Source organism: Panicum virgatum, chromosome 1K (genome assembly GCF_016808335.1).
Source record: "Panicum virgatum strain AP13 chromosome 1K, P.virgatum_v5, whole genome shotgun sequence".
NCBI classification, from domain to species: Eukaryota; Viridiplantae; Streptophyta; class Magnoliopsida; order Poales; family Poaceae; genus Panicum; species Panicum virgatum.
Window position 1 is genome coordinate 43872762 of NC_053136.1, and position 23489 is coordinate 43896250.

A 23489-nucleotide genomic window follows, 5' to 3' on the forward strand; every position below is an offset into this window, starting at 1 on the left:
AATGTTCTAATTTTCTTATTATTTATTTATAAAGTATTTGAGGTAATTATATTAGTTTTTTTCTGTTCTTTTAGTTTGTATATACTATCAATAATGTTCTTCACAAATTAAATATATATTATTAGTATTAATATTTTTTTATTATGTTACAAATAAAAAATATTTAGTCTAAAGGCCCATAGCGTCTGGTTCGCTCTAGGCCCTTGAATTCACAGAGCCGGCCCTGTAACCTAGCCGCTGCACGGTGCACACGCACCCCACTGCCGCCGCCGCTGCCGGGCGCACTGCCGAGCAGCCTGACGCGCAGGCAGCTGACCGCGCCCTGCAGAGCCTGCCTGCCGCGCCCTGCTGCCTGCCGGCGCGGTCGCTTGAGTGGAGCGGCGCAGGCTTGCAGCGCTGCATCGGAGGGCTGGGAGTCACGGTTTGCAGTTCTTTTGATCTTTTTGCTTGCACATGTCACGGTTGCAGGCAGCTTGATGGTCAAGCACATATAACAAAAAGAGAAATTTGTCTGTAGGACACTCTAAAAATATGGTTTTGTGCGCTGCACACTATACTCCTTGAATTAGTCTGTACCACACTCTGAATGACTCATTTTGTGTGTGGCACACCACTCCCATTAAACAACTCTTTTGCTTGCTGAGAGGTGAGAGAACATTATGTGAAAAGACCAAAATACCCTTAACAGTTTAAGGGGCCACCGCGCTAAGCCGTCCGTGTTCCCCACCCACGCGCACTGGTACGCCTCCACGGCCTTCGCCTCGTCCCCTGCGGCCATGGCCATGGCCGCGCGGTCGCCGTAGCTCCGGTGCGCCAGGACCATCAGCACGTAGGCCGCCTTCTCCTGGCACCCGGGCTCGTCGGCCCAGTTGAGCACGTCAACGAGGAACGGCATTGCGTCGGGCGCGCGGCGGCCCTCCGGGCAGGCCGCCACGAGGTTGTAGAGCGCGATGAGCGCGCGGTCTGTGACGGGCGCGTCCCCGACGGACGCCACTAGTGTCGGCGCGAGCCCGGCCGCCAGCAGGTGCGGCGCGTTGGCGGGCGCGATGGAGAGGTTCAGGAGCGCGCGCAGCGCGTCGTGGCGCGCCTGCTCGGTGTCGCACGCGCCCTGGAACGCGCGCACGAGGAACGGGGCGGCGCCGGACGCGCCGATGACGGGCTTGTTGGCGTCGAGCACGCTGAGGCAGAGGAAGTTGGCGACGACGGCCTCCGTGAGCGCGGCGGACGCACCGCCCTCCGCAATGCGGAGCATCTTGTGCACAGCGCCGGCCTGCACGATCGCCGCCTTGTTCCTGGGAATCGCAGCAACCAACTCCGACGACTTAGAAACCAACCAAATACACCCAGATCTGATCACGAAGCGGAGGAAACAGAGGAGCGCGAGAAGGAAAACGCGCGAGACTCACGTGTCGTTGCCGATCCCCAGGTTGAGCAGCGCGTACAGCACGGCGTCCGTGACCTCCTCCCCGCCGCCGCCGCCCTCGTCCAGCATCGCGACGAGCGGCGGGACGGCGCCGAGCATCGCGAGCATCTCCCTCGCGGCGGCGGCGTCCTTGGCCTTCCTCCGGACGGCCGCCGCCGCTTCGACGCGGGACATGCAAGCGCCGCCCCCGGCGCCCTGGAGCGCCCCCACGACGCCCTTGAGCTCCTCGAGCGCCTCCACCTTCCTGTCCGCCGCGTCGGCCTCGTCTTCGTCGTCGTCGCCGCCGCCGCCGCACTCGGAGGGCGTAGTCGGTGATGGCCCGAAGCAGCACGACCGCGCGTCCTCGGCCTCGCCCTCGCCGCCGCGCGCTCCACCGCCGCCACCATGGCGCTCACGTGCCGGCGACGCGCCTCCTCCAGCCCCGACCGCAGCCTCTCGTTCTCGATGCGGACGAGCACGTCGATCTCGACGCTGTGGCGGTAGAGATGCGACAGACGCCGTGCGAGGCCGGCGGCGGTGCGGAATCGGGCAGGCGCCCGCTGGAGGACGCGCCGACGGAGCAGAGGGCCCTGCCCTGCTCGTCGTCTACCGGCGCGAACGCCCGCGGCTGCGGCACCGGCACGGGCAACAGCGCGCGGTGCCCTTCCATGGTCAGGCCGTCACCCGCCGAGGAACAACGCCGCCGCGTCGTCGTCCAGCGCTGGCCTGCTGCGAGACACGACACGCGCAAGCGATGAATCGATCGCGGCGAGACACGCTCCTCCACCGTGAATGGATAAGGAATCAAGGGATAAGGTCCCGGTGGAGGAAATACTGGGGGCATTTTAGTCTTTTTCAGGTCATATTCTTTCACCACTCAAATTGAAAATGAATTGTTTAATGGAGTCAATGTGCCACACACAAAAATTTTCACTCGAGGTGTGCTGCAGACTATTTCAGGGAGTGGAGTGTGCAGCGCACAAAATCACGCTTTGAGAGTGTTCTGTAGACAAATTTCCCTAACAAAAATCTCTAAAAAGTTTAATCCTTCTAGTAGATAAACCATGAATTATAGGTCTATATTTAATGCGTACAATGAACGAGTGCGCTCGGCATGGAGCTTGCGCCCCAGGGACCGGGGGGGACGCCGGCACCGGCGCCTCCGCGGCCCTGCTACGCGCGCCGTCTTCGAAGCGGTCCATGATGGCGACGGGCTCGCTGACCTCCGCGCGCTCCGCCCAGAGCTGCTGGTTCCCAGTGACGTTGACCAGGCGCGCGCATGCCTCGCCCATGGCGGCTTCGGTCGGCGCGGCCGCGGCGGTGGCGACTGGCGAGGACGCAGAGGAGTACGGGAGATGGAGGGAGATTGATCTATAGGGGCAAATAGGTCCATACGTGAAAATACAAAGGTCATATATGCTGCGTGTGGCTTCAAAGTGGAGAAAGATGTATTATACTTCCTCCGTTTCAAATTGTAGGTCGTTTTAGCAAATCAAGATATATAATTTTCGTCATACATCTAGACATAGTGTTTGTCTAGATGCATAGCAAAAATTATACATCTAGATTTGCCAAAACGACATACAATTTGGAACGGATAGAGTAGTAGCATATCTACAATATGAAGAATTGCAATGGTATATTTTCAACTTTGACAAATTGTAATGGTACCATTTTAATTAACCCTTACAAAAGATGCCCCCGACGTCCATACCACTAAAAAGTTTGGTGGCACCTCTATAACATCGCGTTTTTTCATTTTGACGTCTGTACCATTCCATCCACTATCCTTTAGAAGTTAACAGATTTAAGATTCTGACATGTCGGTCTGACCTAGTGAAATGACCATTTTGCCCTTCCATTCTCACGAGCTCTTCCTTTGCTCCTTTGCCGCCGGCTCCTCTGCGGCTCCTCCTCTGCCCGCCGCCGCGCGAGGCTCCCAGTCGGGGCTGTGCAACGCCGCCGCGCCATGCCCCCCTCCCCTCCCCGTCGGGGCCGCAGCCCACCGCCGCCGCGCGAGGCTCGCCGCCGCGCCCTGCCCCCTCCCCTCCCCTCCCCCGTCGGGGCCGCAGCCCGCCGTGGCCCTCCTCGAGCTCCGCCGCCGCGGCTGCGCGCTGGAGGCCTCGAGCGGGCCTCTGCCGACGGGAGCTTCTGTCGCCGGCGTGGGCCGCCGCCGCGGCTGCGCGCTGGAGGCCTCGGACGGGCCTCCGCCGGTGCGAACGCCGGCTCGGCCGGGCTGCTGCCGGCGCGGGCCTCGCCATGGGCAGGCCTCCCCTCGCGGGGCGAGCCGCCGCCGCCGCCCGTGCGAGCCAGGGAGAGGGAGAGAGGAGAGAGAGGAAAAGAAAGGTGGGGGAGGAAGAAGAAAATGATAAGTGGAGCCCGCTCGTCATTGAGAGGAAAGAGTTGAGCAAGTTTTCGACCCCTAAGGGCATTATGGACTTTTTGCAGCTCCGTTGCCCTCCGTTAGCATCCCTTCCATCCCTAATGGTACAGACGTCAAAACAAAAAAACGTGATGTTATAAAGGTGTCACCAAACTTTTTAATAATATGGACATCGGGACCATCTTTTGTAATAGTATACATGTAAAACCCTCTGAGTTGAGACGAGACGAGAGGGAACAGGGAAGAAACCGTAGATGATGTTGGTTCGCGTGGGTTGAGGACCAAGAGGCGGTCGGTCCAATAACAGCCCAATATAACAGGCCCAAATCAGCCCACAAACTATATAAATCTGGAGCGTCTCGTTTTCTGTTCACGTGCACTTGTTTGCTTGAACAAAGACAGAATTGCAGCCTTACAGGACTATACATAATCATAGTGTAATAAAACAACCTTATGAGCATATGAATGCTACAGAAACATATGAACTGCTGTACCTAATAAAAGCAAACTAGTATGAGCTTATCGTCATGTGGGTATGGTATCAACTTTTTTTCCCCTGGTGCTCATTTAAATCTAAACCATGCTAAAATTGCTAACAGCCGTGATAGTTAACATTCCTTTTCAAAAAAAAATCATATTCAGTATTCTGAAATAATTGATTCAATATTTTTTAAAAGCGTATTCAACATTTTGAATAAATTATTTCAACAATTATTGGCAATATCGAAATAGTATATCTAGAATGTTGAAATGATATATATTTTGTTAATTTAATACAAAAATAAAAGCATAGGCATATTGGATGCCATTTTGTTAATAAAATTCAACCTTATTCGTTTCTTGTGTTTTCCATTTTCGTTTTTCTTTACATTTCTACTATCCTTTCATTTTTCAAGTGTTTCATAACAACTAAAAGTATTTGTTTACTACAGTTCTATGAAAACTTATAACACTTATTTGTAGTTCTATCTACTTATCTATGGCAATATTTGAAGTGGAACGTTGCATCGAGTTAAATGTTTGAAGTGGTAATATGCGCGACGTTCTCGATTTGGATTACCAATTCTTGACCGCTATCGACATGTTCCCGATTGAAATATTTCGTTTCCGTAATCATGTATATCTAATTTCGCTTTCCCGATTGACTTCTCCCGATTCCGTTTCTTTTTCCGAATAAAAATATGAAAACGAAAGTGGTTAGAGTTTTTTCCTGACTGTTTCCCCGGCTGCTTTCATCCCTACTCGCGCGTACGTGCAGCTTCCTTCCAATTTTAGCCCATCATGTTTCAGGCTTTATTTTTAACCCAGCAACATTTTACTATTGTCTATTTCAGCCCATGGAAAAGGAAACCAAGGACCAGGGGACAAGAGGCGCCAGGAAAATGTACGTGCCTGTAAATTCAGTTTTTTTTCTTTCTTTCTCTGTTTTCATTCGTGGTCAATAATGGTGATGGTTCCTAATCATTGTTTGGAGGTTATTAATCACTAATGCATGGCTACTGGAGGAATAAACATATCAACGTCCAGCTTTCCTGGACTTGTAAATATTTTTTTTTGAAAAAAAAGCAACATGAGAGCCAGGCAGAATGTCCATTTCAAAAACAAAACCCGAATAATGCGAGTACGAGGCTGCCCGCCAGCACAGCGAGATCTAACAAATTCCCCATGTGGCACGAACAGCGTCGGAGCTTAAACTAATGGCGCTTCCACGCTGAACCAGCCTGGTGCGAGCGCCGCCGATCGATCGAGCAAACTAAGCACCCTGGACACACCGCCAGCGCCTGTTCTTCCCAATCGCGTTTGGAGCTTGTTAGTTTGGGGACTGATCGCGAGGCTTCCTCGCGCCGACGAGATCTGGCTCGCGGCGTAGTCGCATGTGATTATTGGTGATCGAGCGAGGAGGGTTGATGATGCCTGAAAAACCCTCCACCAGCTTCGCCGCTCTGAATTGAAACGAGAAACCCCACCTGTCGCTCGCTGTGGTGTTCAATGGCAGAGGTCTTCGTCCCGCCAGCCTCGCGGTGCCGTTCCAGGAAGGGCGGGCGCAGCGGGGGCGACGGCGACAGGCAAGTACCCTTCAGTAGTACGCATCTTTCCGTGTTTCACTCTAGACTCTACCCAACCGCCGCGCTGTGCTGCAGCTGCAGTGTTTTCAGAGACATCGATGTACAGAAACCCCTGTCGCGCACGGCACACCACACACCACACCAGCAGCTCAGCTGCCCAGGCACAGGCAGGGAAAGACGGCGAGTGGTGACTTCTGTTTGGTCCGAGATTGGACTTGGAGGCAAGACAGTTAACCTCAGTGAACCCCAGGCACCAACTCTCACATCTACTAGTCATCTACTAAACCAAGATTAGTGAGCATGAGCTAGCAGCAATACAAATGCCTGCCTGCAACATTAGTTGCGGGGACCGCTGCATCGCTCAGCAATGCACAATTTTGCAACTTGCAGTCGGCGACCAGCAGCAACTTAATTACTTAAAGCACCCGATCCCCTTTTTAATCTTCTGCAAGTTGCTTCGATCGACCAGCCGCTGCCGAACCAACTTCTCCAGCGCCCAAGCAGGTTTGTAAACGGTTACGACTGCACGGCGCATCCGTTCCGCGTTGGCCGTATATGACGCCTCGTTCTCGAAGGCCGAAGCCGCGGAGGATTAGAGCGGTTGTTAATCTGCTGGCTGCGTGCCGCGCCATTTCCGCTCGTTCTTTTTCCTACCCCTGACCCGGTCAGTTCCCGTGAAGTCTATTCATCGCATGTGCGACTAGAAGTCATACTATCGCACATAATTATATTTAGATAATATTTTTTTATAAAATATTTTTATTTGTTCCGGAATAATTTCTATCTCTAGATATTTCTTGAAATATTTTTATTTGTTCCGGAACTTATCTTTCTTGAAACATTTTATTTTGTTCCGAAACAATTTCTATTTTTTAAATCTCTAACCGATGTGTGCGATAGTATAGCTTTTAGTCGCACGTGCGATGAATAAACGCCCCGTCATATCCCGTGCCTCGCCCATCGCACGGCTCCGTTTTTTAAGGCTCAAATGATCCAGTCGACATGTGTGCAGACTGGATTAGTATACAACAAGAACACGGCCTGCAGGCTGCAGCACTGCACAAATTCTTTTTCAAGAAATGTGCGAGTCGTATGGTGCGTCGGCGACCAAGAGAGAACACGATTTGTACTATTGTTCAATTTCATGCTAAGCTATTTTAGTTAAGAGTAGGAGATGATGCACATTTAGTTTTTTTTTAACAGCTTTGAACGGCGACGATTCTGCTATCAGTCTGATGACGAAATGGAAAGATAAAGGACATCAAGCATAAGACCAAATAAAAAGCCTCCAGTACAACACACACTTGTTGCACACATGAGCTTGATAAAATTTTGGCGTTTTACGGGTGTCGGTCGTCCATTGCAGGAAGAAGGCAACATTGTAGAAGACGTTCAACTCTCCGGACGCTGGAATGTAATTTCTATCTACCAGCTGAAAAAACTTCTGAAACTTATGGCATGTTACATGTTGCATGCGGTTGCTTCATGGAGACCTATACTACTTGCATGTTACATGCAGACCGATCGAGATCTACTCAATTCATTATTGTTACTGAAGATCAACTTGGCTTGCAATCAACAAACCCCGTCTCAAAGTACGCGCAAGATCACGTCACATGTCCTAGAATAAACTAAATCCCATCAATCTTCAGCAAAACGGACAAGATCAACTTGGCGATTTGATTAACGGGCCACTGCAAAACCTCTACAGCTACAACCAACCTGCTGCTGACATCACGAAAACTTTTCTACGTGATCAAAATGCTTCAACAACTACTAATCCACCACTACATTATTGACAAGTTACTAACAAACTGAGTAAAAAACATTATCTTTACCATCTACCATCATCTCTAAACAAAGCTACTGGTATTTACAGCCTGCAGTGTACAGCTCATGAAGCCGCCTTGCCGGCCGGTTTGCTCCCGGCGGCGGAGATCAGCGCCGTCGTCTTCTCCTGGAGCTCGCGCACGACCTCCGCCATGGACGGCCGGAGCCCGGGGCCGTCGCTGACGCAGCGCAGCGCGAGCGCCGCCACGGTCGCGGCCTCGTGGGCGTCGTACTCGTCTCCTAGCCTCCGGTCCACCACGTCGGCCACTTTCCCTTCGCCGAGCGTGGGCCCCACGGCGGCGGCGAGCCGGCACCCCGTGTCGGCGCAGGTGGCCTCCCGCCCGGTCAGGAGCTCCAGCAGCAGGACGCCGTAGCTGTAGACGTCGCTCTTCTTGGTGGCGACGCCGGAGCGGAGGAAGTGCGGGTCGACATAGCCCGGGGAGCCCATGACGGGGCGCGCGGGCGCCCTGGGCGGCGCCGCGGCCTCCGGCGGCGGCTGGAGCGCGGCGGAGAAGCCGACGTGCGCGAAGCCGAAGTCGCAGAGCTTGGCGTCGAGGCTGGCGTCGAGCAGCACGTTGGCAGCCTTGATGTCCCCGTGGATCACGGCCGGGTCGCGGGCCTCGTGGAGGTGCTCCAGCGCCATGGCCACCTGGAACGCGATCGCCATGCGGCGCGGCCACGGGAGCGCCGGCTTGCCGCGGCCGTGGAGCCTCCCGTGGAGGTCGCCGTTCGGGGCGTACTCGAACACCAGGACGCCCTCATCTGCGCGCGTTGGAATGGAAATTCTGTTAGCTCCTGGTCACTTTCAAGCACCCACCGGCACCTAGTTCGTCAGTAGAGCTGAGCTGATCAATCATTGTTGATGGTGGCCGGGGAAGTTTATTACCTCGCTCGTCGCAGTAGCCGAGCAGGCGGACGACGTGCGGGTGGCGGAGCGAGAGGAGCACGGCGAGCTCCTGGCGGAAGGCGCGGTGGAGGCGCTCGCTGCTGCGCTGCACCTTGACGGCGCCGAGGCGGGAGGAGGAGAGGCAGGCGAGGTAGACGGTGCTGAAGCCGCCCTGGCCGATGACGCGGGACGAGAAGCCCGCCGTCACGGACTCGATCTCAGCCCACGCGAACCGCTTGGCAGCCCCCCCGCCGCCGCCGCCGCCCGGCTCGTCCGCGACGCGGGGGTCGAGCCGGCCCGCCCCGCCCCAGTCGCCGCGGAGGCACGGGAGCAGCCCGCACCGGTGCAGCATTTCTCGCGGCGCGTTCCCGTTCCGCTGGCAGCCGGTTCCGAGGGCGAAGCTGGCGGAGCGGTGGGAGTAGGAGCTCGCTCGCCGGGGGAGGCTGAGCTGCCGCGCGGCGTTGGGGTCGGGGCGCCTTTTTGGCCGTGCTCGGGGGGCCAGATCACGGAACGGCTGCCGGCACCCGCCGGCGTTATATACGACGGACGCCGGGGGTGGACCTCCACTAATCAGTGCGCGGGCGGGCGCCGCGCATAAACAAAAGGGCACCGGGCGGGCTGAGGTCAGGCCCCTCCGTCCTCCCCGTCGAGATGCGTGATGCTTCCGCGCGCGATCGGCACGGTCCCGCCTCCAATTCTCTTCCTCCGCCGCAGCGTCACGCCTGCATCTGCATCTCTCTCCCTTCCTCTCGGCATGCGTTCCGCGCCGGTAAACTACGGACAATAATGCGCCCTGCCAGTGTCCGGAATGTTGATCTTGCCCGTATTTTTCTGAAAAATAACTTCTCCGTATTTTCCCCGTGTCAGCACAGCACACAGCAGTGGGGACGCGCCGATGGGGTAACGTGGAGGGCGACGTGCTACCGGCACCAAGTTGAGGGAGGGCTACTAGTATTTTCTCCCCCCGGCTGCCCCCTGTCAGAGGCTCAGAGCGCCCTTTCCGGCAAGCCATGGCCACGTTTGATAACCAAGCGCCTCCGTTGACCGGCGGACACTGGTTGGACGACTGAACTGCATGGAATCCGATGGCGAGCGGAACGTCCCAAGCGGAAATGTCCGGCGGCGACAGGCGTCCCGCTTTTTCAACGGGCCGGCGGCCGGCGTGCTCTGCTCCGCTCACTTACCGCGGCCAAGGAGTGAAAGCCGCTGTCGCGCGGGGCACATGCCCCCACTGAGATTCCTGTAGCTGTAGCCACCAGTCTACCACCGGGTCTTGCTGGGAGGGAGGAGTATTCCTGGGAGTATGGTGAAATGGTTTGCTAGCGTACGGATGGCACATGTTTTCCCGGGGTAAATCCAGAAGTGGAGATCACGTTCACACGCGGGGCTGGCCACTGGCCACTGCAGTCTGCTGCCGCCGGTGAAGAATTCGCTGTGCAGGGTTCAGATTCAGAAACAACGGGGAGGACGCCGCCGGCACATGCGACTACGCGAGCGCCCCCGCGCGCACGCGCTTGTGGCGTGTTGACTGCCCGTGCAGCTCCCTGAAACGGGAGCTGCAGTTTGACTAACCGCACCCCCAGTCCCCCCACGGTACTTGGACATGCTTTGGGTGGGAGGGGGAAACGCGCCTACCATTCGCAGCAAACGTGGCTGTTGGTTCTGAAGAAAAAATGAGTTGGCAAATTTGCATGGCTTGCCGGCCAGACGGAAGCTGTAGAGCAGCTCGGAGGACTGCAACTACGACTCTGATTGGGACATGTGGCATGCAGCCAGGATTGGCCAGCCTGCAATCTGCCTTCTACCGGATTTGGGCTTTCTGTATGGTCGGCGCGCGGTTTATTTATTTATTTATTAAGGGAAAAGCAGCACGCATTCCGTTGGTTCATCATGAGAAAGCCTTGTGCAGGACTAGGTTTTCCTGCAGGTTTCTGTTTTGAATAATGCTTCTGCCATTCCGGTGCCATTAGATTTATACTGAAAAAGAAAATTTCTGAACAGAATGAAGCATAGATCTTACGACGACGATCAGTGTGTTAAGAACGTCCACCTGACCACCCATGTCCCCAAACAGACGCTTAGAGGTGTTTATAATTAGTGGCATATCAGTGTTTGTGAAATCATGAGCATGCTGCAAATGGCTGCTGGATTATCAGTTTATTTTGTTGGAGCTATACATCTATCTGCAATGCATGTTGTAAGCAATATTTTTCTGCTCGTACCGCCCGATCAAAGTTGTGCTTGCTTCATCATTGATTAGTGTTGGATTTCTCGAGTGCTTCAGGTAACTCTGTGCTAATTGGTATGGTTATGACACAAGGATTTCAATTGAATGAATCAGTTTGATAAGCCAAATCCATATTTGAGCTTGACATACCTATGCTTTTGCGATACGATTAATTTTGGTCATCGATTAACCTCTGGATTTGATGCTTTGATCTTTACGGCTATGCATCGATGACGTCAGCTCGATTGCTTCAGCAAGTCCAAGTTGAGTGGAAGGATCTTGAACATGAAATAGAGAGTTTCAAAATGTATAACTTACACTATTATAGTAACATTGGTTCTTTTTTTTTAACATAAGGCAGGAGCACTTCCGGATCATATAAGAAGGAGAAGAAAAGCAGTTCTTACAAAGGTTGTGATTACACAAGTAACTAAGAAACTCAGACTCTTACAGCAAAGCAACATTAAGAAACTAAGGTGGCCGCCCGGCCCTCGCACGCTTGCCGTCGAATCGCCATCTCTTCTTTGATCAAACCGAGAATCCTTGCTGGAGTTTGTGAGATACCCTGAAAAATTCTCCGGTTCCTTTCGTTTCAAATATTCCAAGCCATGTAAATAAGCAACGCTGCAGCACGACTCTTGTTTTCAGCACATGTAGCCTGTAACGTTGAGTTCCACCAGTCTTGAATGTCCACGTCGTGGACCGGGATGCCAACCAATCCCTGTGACCAAGAGTGCACAAGGCACCACACTTCCCACGCATAGCAGCAGTGTAAGCAAAGATGAGCTGCAGTTTCCATCTCTTGAGCGCACAAACAGCAAACTGGTTCGCAATGTATTCCTTTGAGCAGTAAGTTGTCAGCTGTCTAAATCTTTCCTTGCACAAACAACCAAGCAAAGAAGTGATGTTTGCCTTCAGCTTTAACCTTCCAGATTGCCTGTTGAAAGTGCAGTAAGAGCCTACAAACTGTATGTCATAAGCTGATTTGGAGGAGTAAAGCCCATTTGTTGTCCACTTCCAAGCAATCTGATCTGGCAACTCGGAGAAATGTACAAACTGTATGTCATAAGCTGATTTGGAGGAGTAACATTGGTTCAATTCTGAACTTTTATTTTCCTTTCACCTTCATATATAGATTCATAGCTCACCTATGCATAAAAAGGAGACTTAAAAATGGATATGACATACTAATTTGCTGCCCCTATTTATGATATGCATTGCAGTCTAATGATAATGATTTGGTAGGAGTACAAATAAGAATATACTTTCTTTCTTAGACTGTAACATATTGAAAACTTGGTTTCCAAGCAATTGCGCCTAGATCTTAAATCAAATTAAATCTACAGAAAGCTCTGTTTGACTAGGAAACGAAGGTGTTAAAGAAATCTAGTGTCTATTTATTTTCCAGTAATGAACCAACTGTATAAATTTGTTCATACTAATTTGCTAACTGTCTATATCCCTTTCACTATATCAAGTAGATTGTTCAATTAGCTGGCAAGTCTTTGGACTCTGTTTGCTACAAGCTTTCCCTGCTTTGTCTTTTACTATCTAAATCTAACGATGAAATTTATGAGATATTTACATGCTTCATTGTCTGATATATGGTTTCACATCACTTCTTTTCCCCATAACTCTGACTGGTATTGCTCCTCTTGCGGTTTGCAGCTACACTATAACTTTCTGCTATAGGCTCTAGGTTCTGAATTTCAAGCAACTTATTTATCCATGTGGTTTTCAGTTACAGCGTTTGATAGGATAACTTCACAGATACTGGCAAAAGCCATTCAAGTGAACCTTAACTGCAGTCTTACATGGACAATTTTCCCCATCTGTAATGGCCGATGTGTAGTTACTGTGTATGAGCTGATGAACTCTCTCAGATGTAGTTATACCATGAATTGATGTTTCACTCCCTGTTATAATGTATATACTTGGGTATGTTTTATGCCATCTTGAGCTAAATCTGTGATGATGTGGTGGCTCCTGTCGTCAACTGTTTGGCATGTCTCTCTGTTAACACGCCTCATGTTTTAGTTACCATTCATTGTGCAGTACCTGAAACGGGACCTAAGCCTGAAAACAAGACCAGAAACCGGCAAAATGTAATCTGAAACATTCAGAAAGATAAAGCCACTTGTAGCTGAAATTGGATGCTCCAAATTCCTGACCAAAATGTATTGGAAATTACTACAGAAGTTAAGACTGTCATATGAATGTACAATTGTTGGAAATAAGCTAAAGTATAACATGAACTATGGTAAGGGGGGAAAGAAACTTTTTGTTTAGGCGCCTCTGCTACCTCCTCTGTTCTTCAGTCTCACTCCTTGTTTTTTGTCTTTCATGATTGGATGCTTATTGCAGAAACAAATCAATAAATGGTATGCGGATGGTGCCAGTATCACAGGCAGAACAAGTATAATTGGTGATTATGAGCCGAAAAAGGTGGTGATGCGCTGGTGCTGATCAGCTGGCTCCGGGTCCGGCAGCATTGCCGTCTACTGAACGGCAAGGAAGGTGCTGCTCGCTGGGGCAGCTGAACTCGTCGGTGCCGCAGCCGTCGCTGGTGGTGCAGGTGCAGGTGCATTGTTGCCACTGCTCCCGATCACATTAGGCTTCTGGAAGGCCGTCGTGTACTTCATTTTGTCTTCATCGTTTCTTTCTACAGTGTAGTCGCCTCCCATGTCGTTGTCGTCGCTCTCCGTCTCGTTTGCTCCGAACTGCCGCTGCAGGAGCTGCACATTTGTTCCTTTCACGGTGTCTTCTGCCCTCTGTGCAAAGTCAATTCTGAATTTTAATTAGCTAGTGAGCAATTAGTCGATTTCCAAGTATGGAAACCTTTACTGTACGGGGAAGAATGCTCGATGTTACTACCTTGTTTTCGGTGGTCGTTGGTGCCGTCTCGCCGTTGCCGGGACAGGGAGGAGCGTTCACGTTTCCCTGTCCACCGTTCCTCAACCTGTCAGCATCATCGTTGCTGCTCTTCCCCTCGAGCTCGCGCAGGTTCGGACTCTCCTGCATTGTGCCGGCGCCGGCGCCGGCGGCCGCGAACGTTCCAGGTGCGGTGCTGCTGCCTCCGCCGGCGAAGCGTTTCTTCCGGTGCATGGCGTCGAGCTGGTGGAAGTAAGGGCAGGTCTTGGAGTCCTCGGGGCGCCTCTTGTTGCTCTCCTTCACCTTCTTGTAGTACTTGTTGATGTTCTCCCACTTCTCCTTGCAGCGCTTGGCGCTCCGGTTGTACCCGATCCGGCGCATCGCGGCGGCGATGTCCTCCCAGAGCGGGCCCTTGGCCCCCGCCGCGTCGTGGTCCTGCTCGTCCTTGTCAGTCCGCAGCTGGATCAGCGCCTGCACCTCCTCCTTCGGCCACCGCGACGGCGTCGACCCGCCGCTTCCCTCGCCTCCAGCCCACGGCCGGGCCTCCTCCGGCTTGGGAGGCGCGGCCGCGGGCACCGGCTGAAGCGAAGTGGTGACCTGGCCCGCCGCGTCGTGGCGAGGCGACGGAGGGGCGCGGTCGGGCACGGGCTGGGCGGCGGCGATCGGGGGAGGGAGCGGCACGGGCTCCCCCTGCTGCGGGCCCCCGCCGACGCGCTGGAGGAACGCGATCAGCGCGGCGTCGCGGGAGGCCGCGGCGGCGCGCTCCCTGGCGAGCTGCTCCCGCTCGCGGTTCATGCGGGCGACCTCCTGCCGCCGCCACGCCTCCTCCCGCGCCGTGCGCTCCGCCTCCCACCGCTCGAGCGTGCCCAGGAACACGCGCTGCATCGCGTCCTGCTTCTCCGTGACCTGCCTCATCATCCCCTCGAAGATGGCCATCATCTCCCCGTCGCCGCCGCCGCTCTCGCCCTTGCCGGGGCCCGCCACCCCGGCGTCGAGGTCGTCGTCCGACTCAGACTCGGACTCGGAATCGGAATCGGACCCCGACATGGACGACATGCTGAGGTCCGGCAGGGCGGCGCCGGCGGGAGGGCCTGCTACCGCCGCAGGCGCAGCCGTCCACGCCACTGGTGCCGACGGTTGATGGTCGCCTCGCACCGCGGCCGCCATGCCCGTGGCCTGCCGCTGCTGGTGCGCCGCGGCGTGGAGCGCCTCGAGCTGCGCGAAGAAGCGGTAGCTCCGGCCGTCCTGGCGCCCGGCGCGGGCGTCCTTGGTGCGCCGGTAGTACTTGTCCACGTTCTCGAACTTCTCCTTGCACTTCTTGGCGCTCCGGCGGTATCCCAGCCCCGCAAGCTTCCTGCAAAACGCTCGCACCCGTTAGCTCTTTCTCGCGTTCACGTCTCAGCCAAGCGCTGGTCATGAAGTGGTGATGACTTCGCTGTACGCGCAGTGCGGAGAAGAATCTTTCATCAAAGAGAGTGGAAGGAAGGGGCGAGTCAGAGCTCGTCATCATCATCACGTCCGGCCTCCTCCGCTGAAAGGGACCGGACGTACGCGGAACGAGGAATTGGAATTTGGGAGCCGATCCCAGACATGTAAAGCGACGACGAGGAAAAGGAAAAGAAAGCAGCAGCAGCAGCAGCAGCAGCCATCAGCAGCGCTGGTGCTAGCAACCAGCAGCGGAGATGTGGTGATGAACTGATGATGTCAAGTTGATGGCATCCTGTCCGAGGAACTTAAACTAAGTGAGGCGGTGACGGCAGCAAAATGTCCCCTTTCTTCTTCCCTGAAAACCTGAGTGCTTTATTATGAGGAAGAAAGGAATAGAAAAAACAGCGCAGCTAGCCTGCAGGCTGCCATGTCTGTGCGGCCTGCCGCTGCACGCACAACCACGCCGCGGCGCCCAGATCCTTATCTTATCGTCCTTGGTTTACACCTACCACTTCACTACACTCCAGTCTCACAGAAACCTCAAACCAGGGAGCATTACGCCAAAAGCGCCGGAAAAAAGAAAGAGCAGGGGTGGTAAAGAGATTGACAGGATAGCTTCGCCATCATGTCACCAGCGACGCCGGACGGACGGGGAGGTGAATTCCATGGAACCGTTAGCCTAGCTGCATTCCGCAGGAGGGAAAAGAGAGAGGAGAGGAATTACGGCGTGCTTGATTCTCACCTGGCGACGTCCTCCCAGAGCGGCGCCTTGAGGGGAGCGCTCCGGAAGTCGGCGTCCATCTCCGTCCGGATCCTGATGAGCGCCAGCGTCTCCTCGCGCGGCCACCGGTGGCCGGCGCCGGCGCCGGCGTCGGCCGGCACGTCGTCGTCCTGCAGGCCGCCGGCTGCGGCGGCAGCGCTGGAGCCGCCCGCTTGCAGTTCCACGAGATCACCCCTCGTCGTCCCCGCAGCCGCAGCCGCTGCCTGCAACTCCATCGGCGGCGGAGGGATGACGGCGGCGACGGGCGCGGGCCCCGTCGGCGTCGGCGAGAAGGGGTCCGTGCCAGCCGTCGTCGTCGGGGCCATGTACGGGGACCCGGCGCCACCATGGTGGTGCAGCATGGCCGCCGCCACCTTTCCTCAATTCCCCTGCCCAAAACACGAAATTCCGTTGATCTACCACCACGCAGGGCCTAGGCAATAGAAAATTCCGGCATCACTTGACCAGTGCTGCGACTGCCCAGCAGTGTCTCTCTCGCCTCCGGCCTACAAGTACGTGCTACCAACGACCACTAGTCTGCTAGGAGAGCAATTCCGGGCACTGAATTGGGGAGAATTCTTGCTTCTACACCCATCTCTCTCAGCCCCCGTTTCCCTCCAGTCTCTCTCTCGGCACAGACAGGGAGAGAGTGAGCGCCGCAAGGAGGATTAGGGACTTACGGCGCCCCTGGACGGCGGGTTATGAGGGAAATTGGCAGCGAAGGGCAGTGCAGCTAGGGGAGGAGGAAGAGGGATGGTGGTGAAAGGGATGGGATGGGGTCATGGACAACTGGAAAGAGGCAAAGGAGGGTGGAGGGCAGGCAGAGAAGCCTCTACAAAGGGGAGGCTGGGGTATGGTACATGTGTAAACTCCACTAGATACTAATGCCTTAAAGATTTCTTGTATGTATCTCCCTCACAAGATTTATGGACTATGCAAACAAGATATAGGTGTCTTTTATAAATATTAGAGATACCAAATATGACCTTGCTTCCTCGGGAGTAATTGTATGTGCATATCAAGATATAGATTTAAGCTCTAAGACAGAAATATCAGCATTTTTTTGTCAATTGGATTCCTTTCATAAATGCTAGAGATGGGCATGCCTCTGCAGGGAGATTGTATGTCTCCACGTGAGATACATAACTTTGTAAAATATCTTCATTTTAGTCAAACATTCATTCAATAAATGTTAGGGATAGAATTGGGTCATTCCATCTCCAAGAGTAAGTATAGGTACCTCCTATAGAAGATATCCAAGTTTCAAGAACAAAAGGACTTTAGATCTTTTTTTATCTATCTAATTCATTCCTTATATGTTAGAGATATATAGAATGTGTGCTATATGCACCTATACCTATCTTGCATATATAGATACAATTTTATTGAGAAAGAAAGTTAGTTATAATTTAATGAAAAAAGTCCATTTTTGGCCATTCAACTATTGCTCGAGTTTGGTTTTGGTCATGCAACTCCAAAACCGGATATTATTGACTACTCAACTCTGCAAACTGTTTACAAATGGCCATTTACCCCCTTTTAAGTGGGTTTGACCCTGGTTTTCACTACCACGTTGGATCTACTAGCCATGTCAGCATGCTGACTAAGATGACCCCACACGCCAGGCTACCTTCTCCTTCTAGTGCCGCGCAGCTCCGGCCACCACCGCCGACCTCCCCTGTCTACGCCGCAGGCCCCGCACCTCCGCCTCGCCTCGCCCCGCCCCGCTCCTCCGCAGAGCCACTACGTCGCGGGCTGCGCGGCTCTGCTCATCCGCCGAGCTGCCGCACCTGCGCTACCCCAACCCCAGCCGCCGCGCCGGTTCTGCAGGGCCCAGCGGCCGCTCGGGCACCATGACGCCCAGCCCCGGCCGCCGTGCCAGCTCCGCGCGGTCCCCGCTGCCCAATTCGCGCGGCCCCTGCCCCGGCCGCTGCTCAAGCCCGCCGCTGCCCCTCTGGCTTCTTTCTCACGCGACATGCACCCCGACCCCATCCTCTGTCGCCACGCCACCGCACGCCGTCGCCTGGACGCTGAGCCATTGCCCCTGTCCGTCCATCTCCAGCCGCGCCTCCCCCGGCCAGCCAGCGCCCGGGTTCGCCCTCTCCCTACTCCGCACGCCTATAAAGACCAGCCTGGCCCTGTCTTCCCTGCACGAGCAGAGCTCGTCGTGGCCTCCATGGCGGCCGAGCCCCCTCACCGTGGAACCCCCTCCTCTGACCACCCTCTCCCCAAACTGACCCTCGGAATGGATCACCCTCGACCCAGGGAACCTTCCCAGCCCGGCCGCCCCTCCTCTCCCTCATCGGAACGCCGGCGGCGGCGAGCACCATCGCCGCCGCGCTCTGTCCATCACCGGCGAGCCCCGTCCGACCCTCCCTCCGTGATCCAAGGCCACCAAAAGGTAGCCGTCAACCTCCTCTCCCTTTCCCCCAACCTAGCCCTCGCCGCCGGCGAGGAAGATCGCCGGAATCCGGCCGGGATTCCTCTGTTCCCCTCCCAAGTCTGGCCAGGGACCTATTTGTAATTTAAAAACTTGATTCCAGGGGAAAACGACAAAATGACAGAAGAAAGAGAGAGGAGAGGGAGAGGAGAAAAGAGAGAGGAGAGGGAGATGGTGCTGACAAGTGGGCCCCACTGCCATATGACGTCCACATCAGCTAAACCGCATACCAAAACAGCCCGATGGTAAAAAAATGAACGGTTTTCGTAGTTGAGTGGTCAAAGATTCCCGGTTTTGGAGTTCAATGGCCAAAACCAAACCGAGGCAAGAGTTGGATAACCAAAAATGAACTTTTTCCTAATTTAATCTATAAATATTATAGAATTTTAGACCTTACAACTATTGGTTCAACCCAATCGAAAGTTTTAAATTCATATGTTAGATTGAATAATGAATAGATAGCTACAAATTCTATGCTGAATTTAACAGTTGTGTTCATAGGTGGGTAATACTGGGTGGAATTACAGACATAGGTTTCCTTTAAAAATGATAAATACAACACCCAACAGCATGAGTTTGAAATAAATTCATGATAATACACCCATATACAATTTAAATATTTGAAATCATTGCAATGTACTTAAATTGTATTTATTACTCATTTGAAAATGTGTCGTGGTGTGGCAAACCACAGCCGGGTGGCGCAATGCACCCGCCTAAGCCCAGAGGATGAGTACTCGGGGGTTAGCTAGCGACTAGTTCGATCTCACTCAAGAACACGATGAACATAGCAAGTTTAGAGTGGTTCGGGCCGCCGGAGCGTAATACCCTACGTCCACTGTGTGTTGTATTGCTTGAGTCTGCAAGAGCTTGGAGCTGAGTCCAGCGTGGGTCTGAGTGCGCTCTGGAGAGCCTTTTTTCTGTACAGCGAGCGCCTCCCTTTTATATCTCAAGGGAGGCGCGTATATGGCCGTTGGGTCCCCGACAGGTGGGCCCAACAATGTAGTACAAGATAACGTACTGTTCATACATTATGGTTTTGCTGGCGGGGGGGATCTCACTTCTGGATTTCCTTGCCTGCTCCTGGAATCCCCCGTTCAGCCTGTCCAGGCGCTGTCTTATCGAAACGGCGCCTGGCATAGCTTGCGGCGTCGCCTGCCACGCAGCTGAACGGGTCGTGTAGCTTGCAACGTAGGCGGCATGATGGAAAAGCGTTGTGCCGTCGTATCCAATTAATGCGGCAGACGGGCTCTGCGTGGGTGCGGCGCAGGCGGCCTCACTGTGTACCTCGGTAATACGCGGTCTACAGTGAGGACTGAAAAGGTCTGCCTCGCGTGCCGCATTGAATGCGGTGGAAGGGTGAGTCTTCTAGTGGAAGACTCATGCCCACGCCCGCGCCTGTGGGACACGTGGCGGCTCCGGACCCCCCCGGCGGTATGTTAGTTCTACGCGCGTGGGAGGCCCGGACGGGTGCGAGGAGGTCCCGGACCCCTATGGGGGGTTCGAGATCTCGGCGGTTGGCTCAGAGCTTCCCATCCTCAGGGACACGTGGCGTCTTCGGACCCATCCCAAAGTGGGGAGCGGGTCCGGGGCCGTTGGCCCGGTGAGGTATGAGCCTGACCCGTGGGGCCCGGCTGCTCCGCTCTTTCTCGCGCAGTTACGGATGACTACGCGAGTCTTGCCTTGCTGCAGTAGAAGTGTGTATCCCTGTTACAGGGTACCGATAGTGGCCCCCGGGCCCACCTCGGGGGAGATACGAAACCGCAGGTGGGGCCACTACTGCGATTTGGCTCTGCATAACTTGAAGCCTCTTACAGCAGGGGTCTTGACCGGCTTTGACCATCCTTCGAGTTGTTGCTGCCTCATCACATCGCAACGGCTTACTGACTCGTGGCCCCCATGTACAGTGGTTCACCTAGTCACGCGCGCGATGCTCAGCATTGTTGCGGCCGGAGTTAACGGGATATTTACCATCGGCGCAGTTCCCGAAAAGCTTGACCATGCCAGCGCTTAATGCGCGCACGTCAGCTCAGCTTCCGCCTTGCTTCGCGCGCGGGCGACGGTTCAGGTCCCGCCCTTTCGCACCTTTTCTTGTTACCCGCCCTCCTTGACAGGTGGGCCTGGGCCCCCTTGTCATGGACTGGGCGGTTAACACCAGGTGCGGGCGTCTCTTGGGTTCCAGCGACGGTTCCGGGGCGTGCCGGTTGGGTTAGGCTTCATAAAGGGACGAACCGCATACCGCGGTTACTTTTCCGTATTCGCCTTCTTCCTCCCAACCTTTGCGCCCCTTTGCCTTCGAGCCTCGTCACACCTTACTTTCCTGCGTAGATTGCTTCCCACCTCCGTAGCGAGATGGCATCCCTTGGTCGTCCCCGCCATTTCCAGGCTGAGGAGGAGCTGAACACTGTGCGCCGCCTGCTTGGGTGGAGTGCACAGGAGACTGCTTGGGGGATTCGAGCAGGTTCGCTTCCCCTCGGCAACCTGCGCGCCGGGTAGTTTGTGCTGTTTATCTCGCACATCTCCACCGGCCTGGTGCTGCCGATCTCCTCATTCTTCCTACTGCTGCTGGAAGACTTCGGCCTCCAGCTTCAGCACCTCACGCTGCACTCCATCCTCCTGACGGCCATTTTCGTGCACCTGTGCGAGATGTTCGTGGGGGTGTGGCCCTGCGTCATCCTCTTCCGCCACTTCTTCGTCCTGGTGAAGTCCGGGAAGGGCAAAGACGAAGTGGGGGCGTACTACTTCCAGTCGAGAAGCGACCTGCGGATGCCGTACATCCCCGGACTCGTCGATGGGAAGTGGGAGGAGTGGCGCAGGGAGTGGGTGATCGCCACTACCGAAGCCAACTAGCGCCTGGTCATGCCGACCGGGGGCCCCCGCCTCCGACCGCCTGTCTTGGAGGGCCAAGCCGTCCCTGCCGTTGGATTTCGACCCCGTGCTGGGCAAGATCCAGTCGCTGGCGGAGGGCGGCCTCACCTCGCTGCACGTGCTCGGGGACTTCCTGAAGCGCCGGATCGCTCCCCTGAAGCAGCGGCCGCGCCTTGCTTGGAGCTTCACCGGCCTCAACGACTGCAATAGGACCCACCGTGGAGAGGGGAGCGACCTGACCCAGGAAGCCTTGGAGGACCTGGTGCGGGCGGTGACGGGGGAAGTCTTCGTCCCAGAGCACCTGATCCTTCCCCAGGGCGTCGTCCCGCTCTGCGAGGACTCGCGCCTGAGGACCGCGGTTTTGGCCATTGTAGGGTCGAGATGGCGGACTAGAGGGGGGGTGAATAGTCCTTTCTAAAACTAATTACGCTGGCTAACCGAAACTTATGCGGAAATAAAACTATTCGCTTAGCCAAGACTTTACCCCTCTAACTATGACTCTAAAGCACCTCCAAAAAGTTCCTACACAAAGCAAATGGAGTGCCAAGCTAGTAAGAGCTCTCCTAACAATTCTAATGCCAAGCCACACAAGCCTAAGCACTAGTACTTCACAAACAAAGGGAGCTCCTACACAATTCTAATGAGCAAAAGCACAAACCCAAACCTAAGCTCACTAGATGCTCAAGGACAAGGATACACAAACCAAACCTAAGAGCTCAACTTGCTTAGCTACACAATCTAAGCAAGAGCAACTAATTAAACTGCACAAGCTAACTAGTTACACTAGGATCTCTACTTCTAGCTACACAAGCAAGAAGATGATTATCAAGCTACACAAGCTAACTAATCACTAGAGAGCAACTACACAAGCACAAGATATATATGAATGTAAATACAAGGCTTGTGATTTGGAGAATGCAAACCACCGAGAAGAGTAGACAAACTTGACACGGTGATTTTTATCCCGAGGTTCACTTGGTTGCCACCAAGCTAATCCCCGTTGAGACAAGCTCCAAGGTTGCCGCCGATCCTCTTGCTAGTGGTGACTCTCAAGTCACACTCTCCCACGTGGAGTGCTCACACCGAGCTCTAGCACATGATCCGGCCGAACCACTTGTTGCTCTTCACGTCTCGCTCAACTAGAGTTGCTCTTCGCGGCTCCCGCGGGGTGAGCACAATACCCCTCACAATCTCTTCTCCGGAGCACCGCACAATCTTCTTGCGGGCTTCAACGGAGCGTCTTGCCACCAAGCCGTCTAGGAGGTGGCAACCTCCAAGAGCAACAAGCACACCGACTTGCAACACGATCACCTAGTGCCACACGATGCAATCTCTCAAAGCAATCGCACTAGAATCGCTCTCTCACTCGATCGGATGATTACTATCAAGTTAGAGTGAGTAGAGGGCTCTCAAGCACTCTCACACATGGACACCAAGTCCCCAAGGTGCTCAGCCCTTTCAAATGGCCGGCCACACCCTCTATTTATAGAGGGAGGCCCCAAACTAGCCGTTATACTCAAATCCCGTGAAAACAGAGTTTTCGCGGACTGTCCGCCTCATAAAAACCGGACTGTCCGCCATTCAAAACCAACGGCTAGAACTGCAATGATTATGTGTCAGAGTCGACCGTTAGAGCCCCGGGCAGACTATCCGCACCCCTGGGGCGGACCGTCCGCGGTTCAAAACTTCGAACCAACCGATTTGCAAACGTCTCTGACTAAATCTGGAAGTGACCGGCGGACTGTCCGCTCCCCAGGGGCGGACTGTCCGCCGTTCAAAACGTGAGCACACACAGAAATCGCAGTGTTTCTGTCCCAGAATTTTCAGTAGGAGGCGGACCGTCCGCCCCCAAGGACCGGACCGTCCGCAGTACAAATTGGACACCCAAGACAGAACTACCAAGTTTCTGCGCCCGTTTCAGCTTTTAAAGGCGGACTGTCCGCCCCCATGGACCGGACGGTCCGCAGTTCATTTTGGACCACCCGCAGAACCAAAAACGGTTCTGTTCGAGCTCATCCGAGATAACGGCGGACCGTCCGTCCCCCATGAGCGGACCGTCCGCAGGTCTATTTCCAGCAGAAATGTACCTCGGTAAAACGGCCATAACTCTTAGATCCAATGTCCAAATTTGGTGATCTTGGACTCTATGGAAAGCTTATTCAGAGGGCTACACAACCCAACTGAATATTTGATCCAAAACACAATGGATCAAAGCAGTATTTCACTCCAAGAGTCAACCTAATCTCCGAAGAACACCGAAAAACCTTTCTTGCTTCCCCAAGTTGATAAACATCAACTCTAACTCTTTCTCCTTTGCAAATGTGCCAA

General features: G+C 54.2%; 3 protein-coding genes across 5 annotated transcripts; all 3 read right to left on the reverse strand.

Annotated features, from left to right (window-relative positions):
• Positions 1 to 195: 195 nt before the first annotated feature.
• Positions 196 to 2072, reverse strand: LOC120655632 (U-box domain-containing protein 45-like). The gene is made up of 4 exons (XM_039933554.1): positions 1916 to 2072; positions 1407 to 1833; positions 680 to 1292; positions 196 to 396 (listed from the first exon to the last, which is right to left on the reverse strand). Exons 1-4 carry the CDS (start codon positions 2070 to 2072, stop codon positions 196 to 198), a joined length of 1398 nt encoding a protein of 465 aa, XP_039789488.1.
• A 5426-nt stretch (positions 2073 to 7498) lies between these two features.
• LOC120711043 (salt tolerance receptor-like cytoplasmic kinase 1) lies at positions 7499 to 9270 on the reverse strand. The gene is made up of 2 exons (XM_039996433.1): positions 8568 to 9270; positions 7499 to 8443 (listed from the first exon to the last, which is right to left on the reverse strand). The coding sequence occupies exons 1-2, from the start codon at positions 8917 to 8919 to the stop codon at positions 7746 to 7748; spliced, it is 1050 nt and encodes a 349-aa protein (XP_039852367.1). The 5' UTR covers positions 8920 to 9270; the 3' UTR covers positions 7499 to 7745.
• Positions 9271 to 12922: 3652 nt separating this feature from the next.
• Positions 12923 to 16824, reverse strand: LOC120711053 (trihelix transcription factor GTL1-like). Of its 3 annotated transcripts, none has more exons than XM_039996443.1 (3): positions 15836 to 16824; positions 13669 to 15019; positions 12923 to 13565 (listed from the first exon to the last, which is right to left on the reverse strand). In XM_039996443.1, exons 1-3 carry the CDS (start codon positions 16213 to 16215, stop codon positions 13293 to 13295), a joined length of 2004 nt encoding a protein of 667 aa, XP_039852377.1. In that variant the 5' UTR covers positions 16216 to 16824; the 3' UTR covers positions 12923 to 13292. The 3 variants fall into 3 exon arrangements, with proteins under 3 accessions (XP_039852377.1, XP_039852396.1, XP_039852387.1); XM_039996462.1 differs by lacking the exon at positions 15836 to 16824 and adding an exon at positions 15107 to 15740; XM_039996453.1 differs by having other exon boundaries at positions 13435 to 13581.
• Positions 16825 to 23489: the final 6665 nt, after the last annotated feature.

Excerpts from the sequence above, each read along its gene's own strand:
- LOC120655632 (XM_039933554.1), bottom strand. The coding sequence starts at position 2,072 with ATGGAAGGGCACCGCGCGCTGTTGCCCGTGCCGGTGCCGCAGCCGCGG. Across the intron at positions 1,834-1,915 it reads GCCGGCCTCGCACGGCGTCT|GCGCGTCGCCGGCACGTGAG; the intron begins GTCGCATCTCTA and ends GGGCTGGAGGAG. Across the intron at positions 1,293-1,406 it reads CTGGGGATCGGCAACGACAC|GAACAAGGCGGCGATCGTGC; the intron begins GTGAGTCTCGCG and ends TGCGATTCCCAG.
- LOC120711043 (XM_039996433.1), bottom strand. The coding sequence starts at position 8,919 with ATGCTGCACCGGTGCGGGCTGCTCCCGTGCCTCCGCGGCGACTGGGGC. Across the intron at positions 8,444-8,567 it reads CGGCTACTGCGACGAGCGAG|ATGAGGGCGTCCTGGTGTTC; the intron begins GTAATAAACTTC and ends CAACGCGCGCAG.
- LOC120711053 (XM_039996443.1), bottom strand. The coding sequence starts at position 16,215 with ATGCTGCACCACCATGGTGGCGCCGGGTCCCCGTACATGGCCCCGACG. Across the intron at positions 15,020-15,835 it reads CTCTGGGAGGACGTCGCCAG|GAAGCTTGCGGGGCTGGGAT; the intron begins GTGAGAATCAAG and ends AGCGTTTTGCAG. Across the intron at positions 13,566-13,668 it reads CAACGACCACCGAAAACAAG|AGGGCAGAAGACACCGTGAA; the intron begins GTAGTAACATCG and ends GACTTTGCACAG.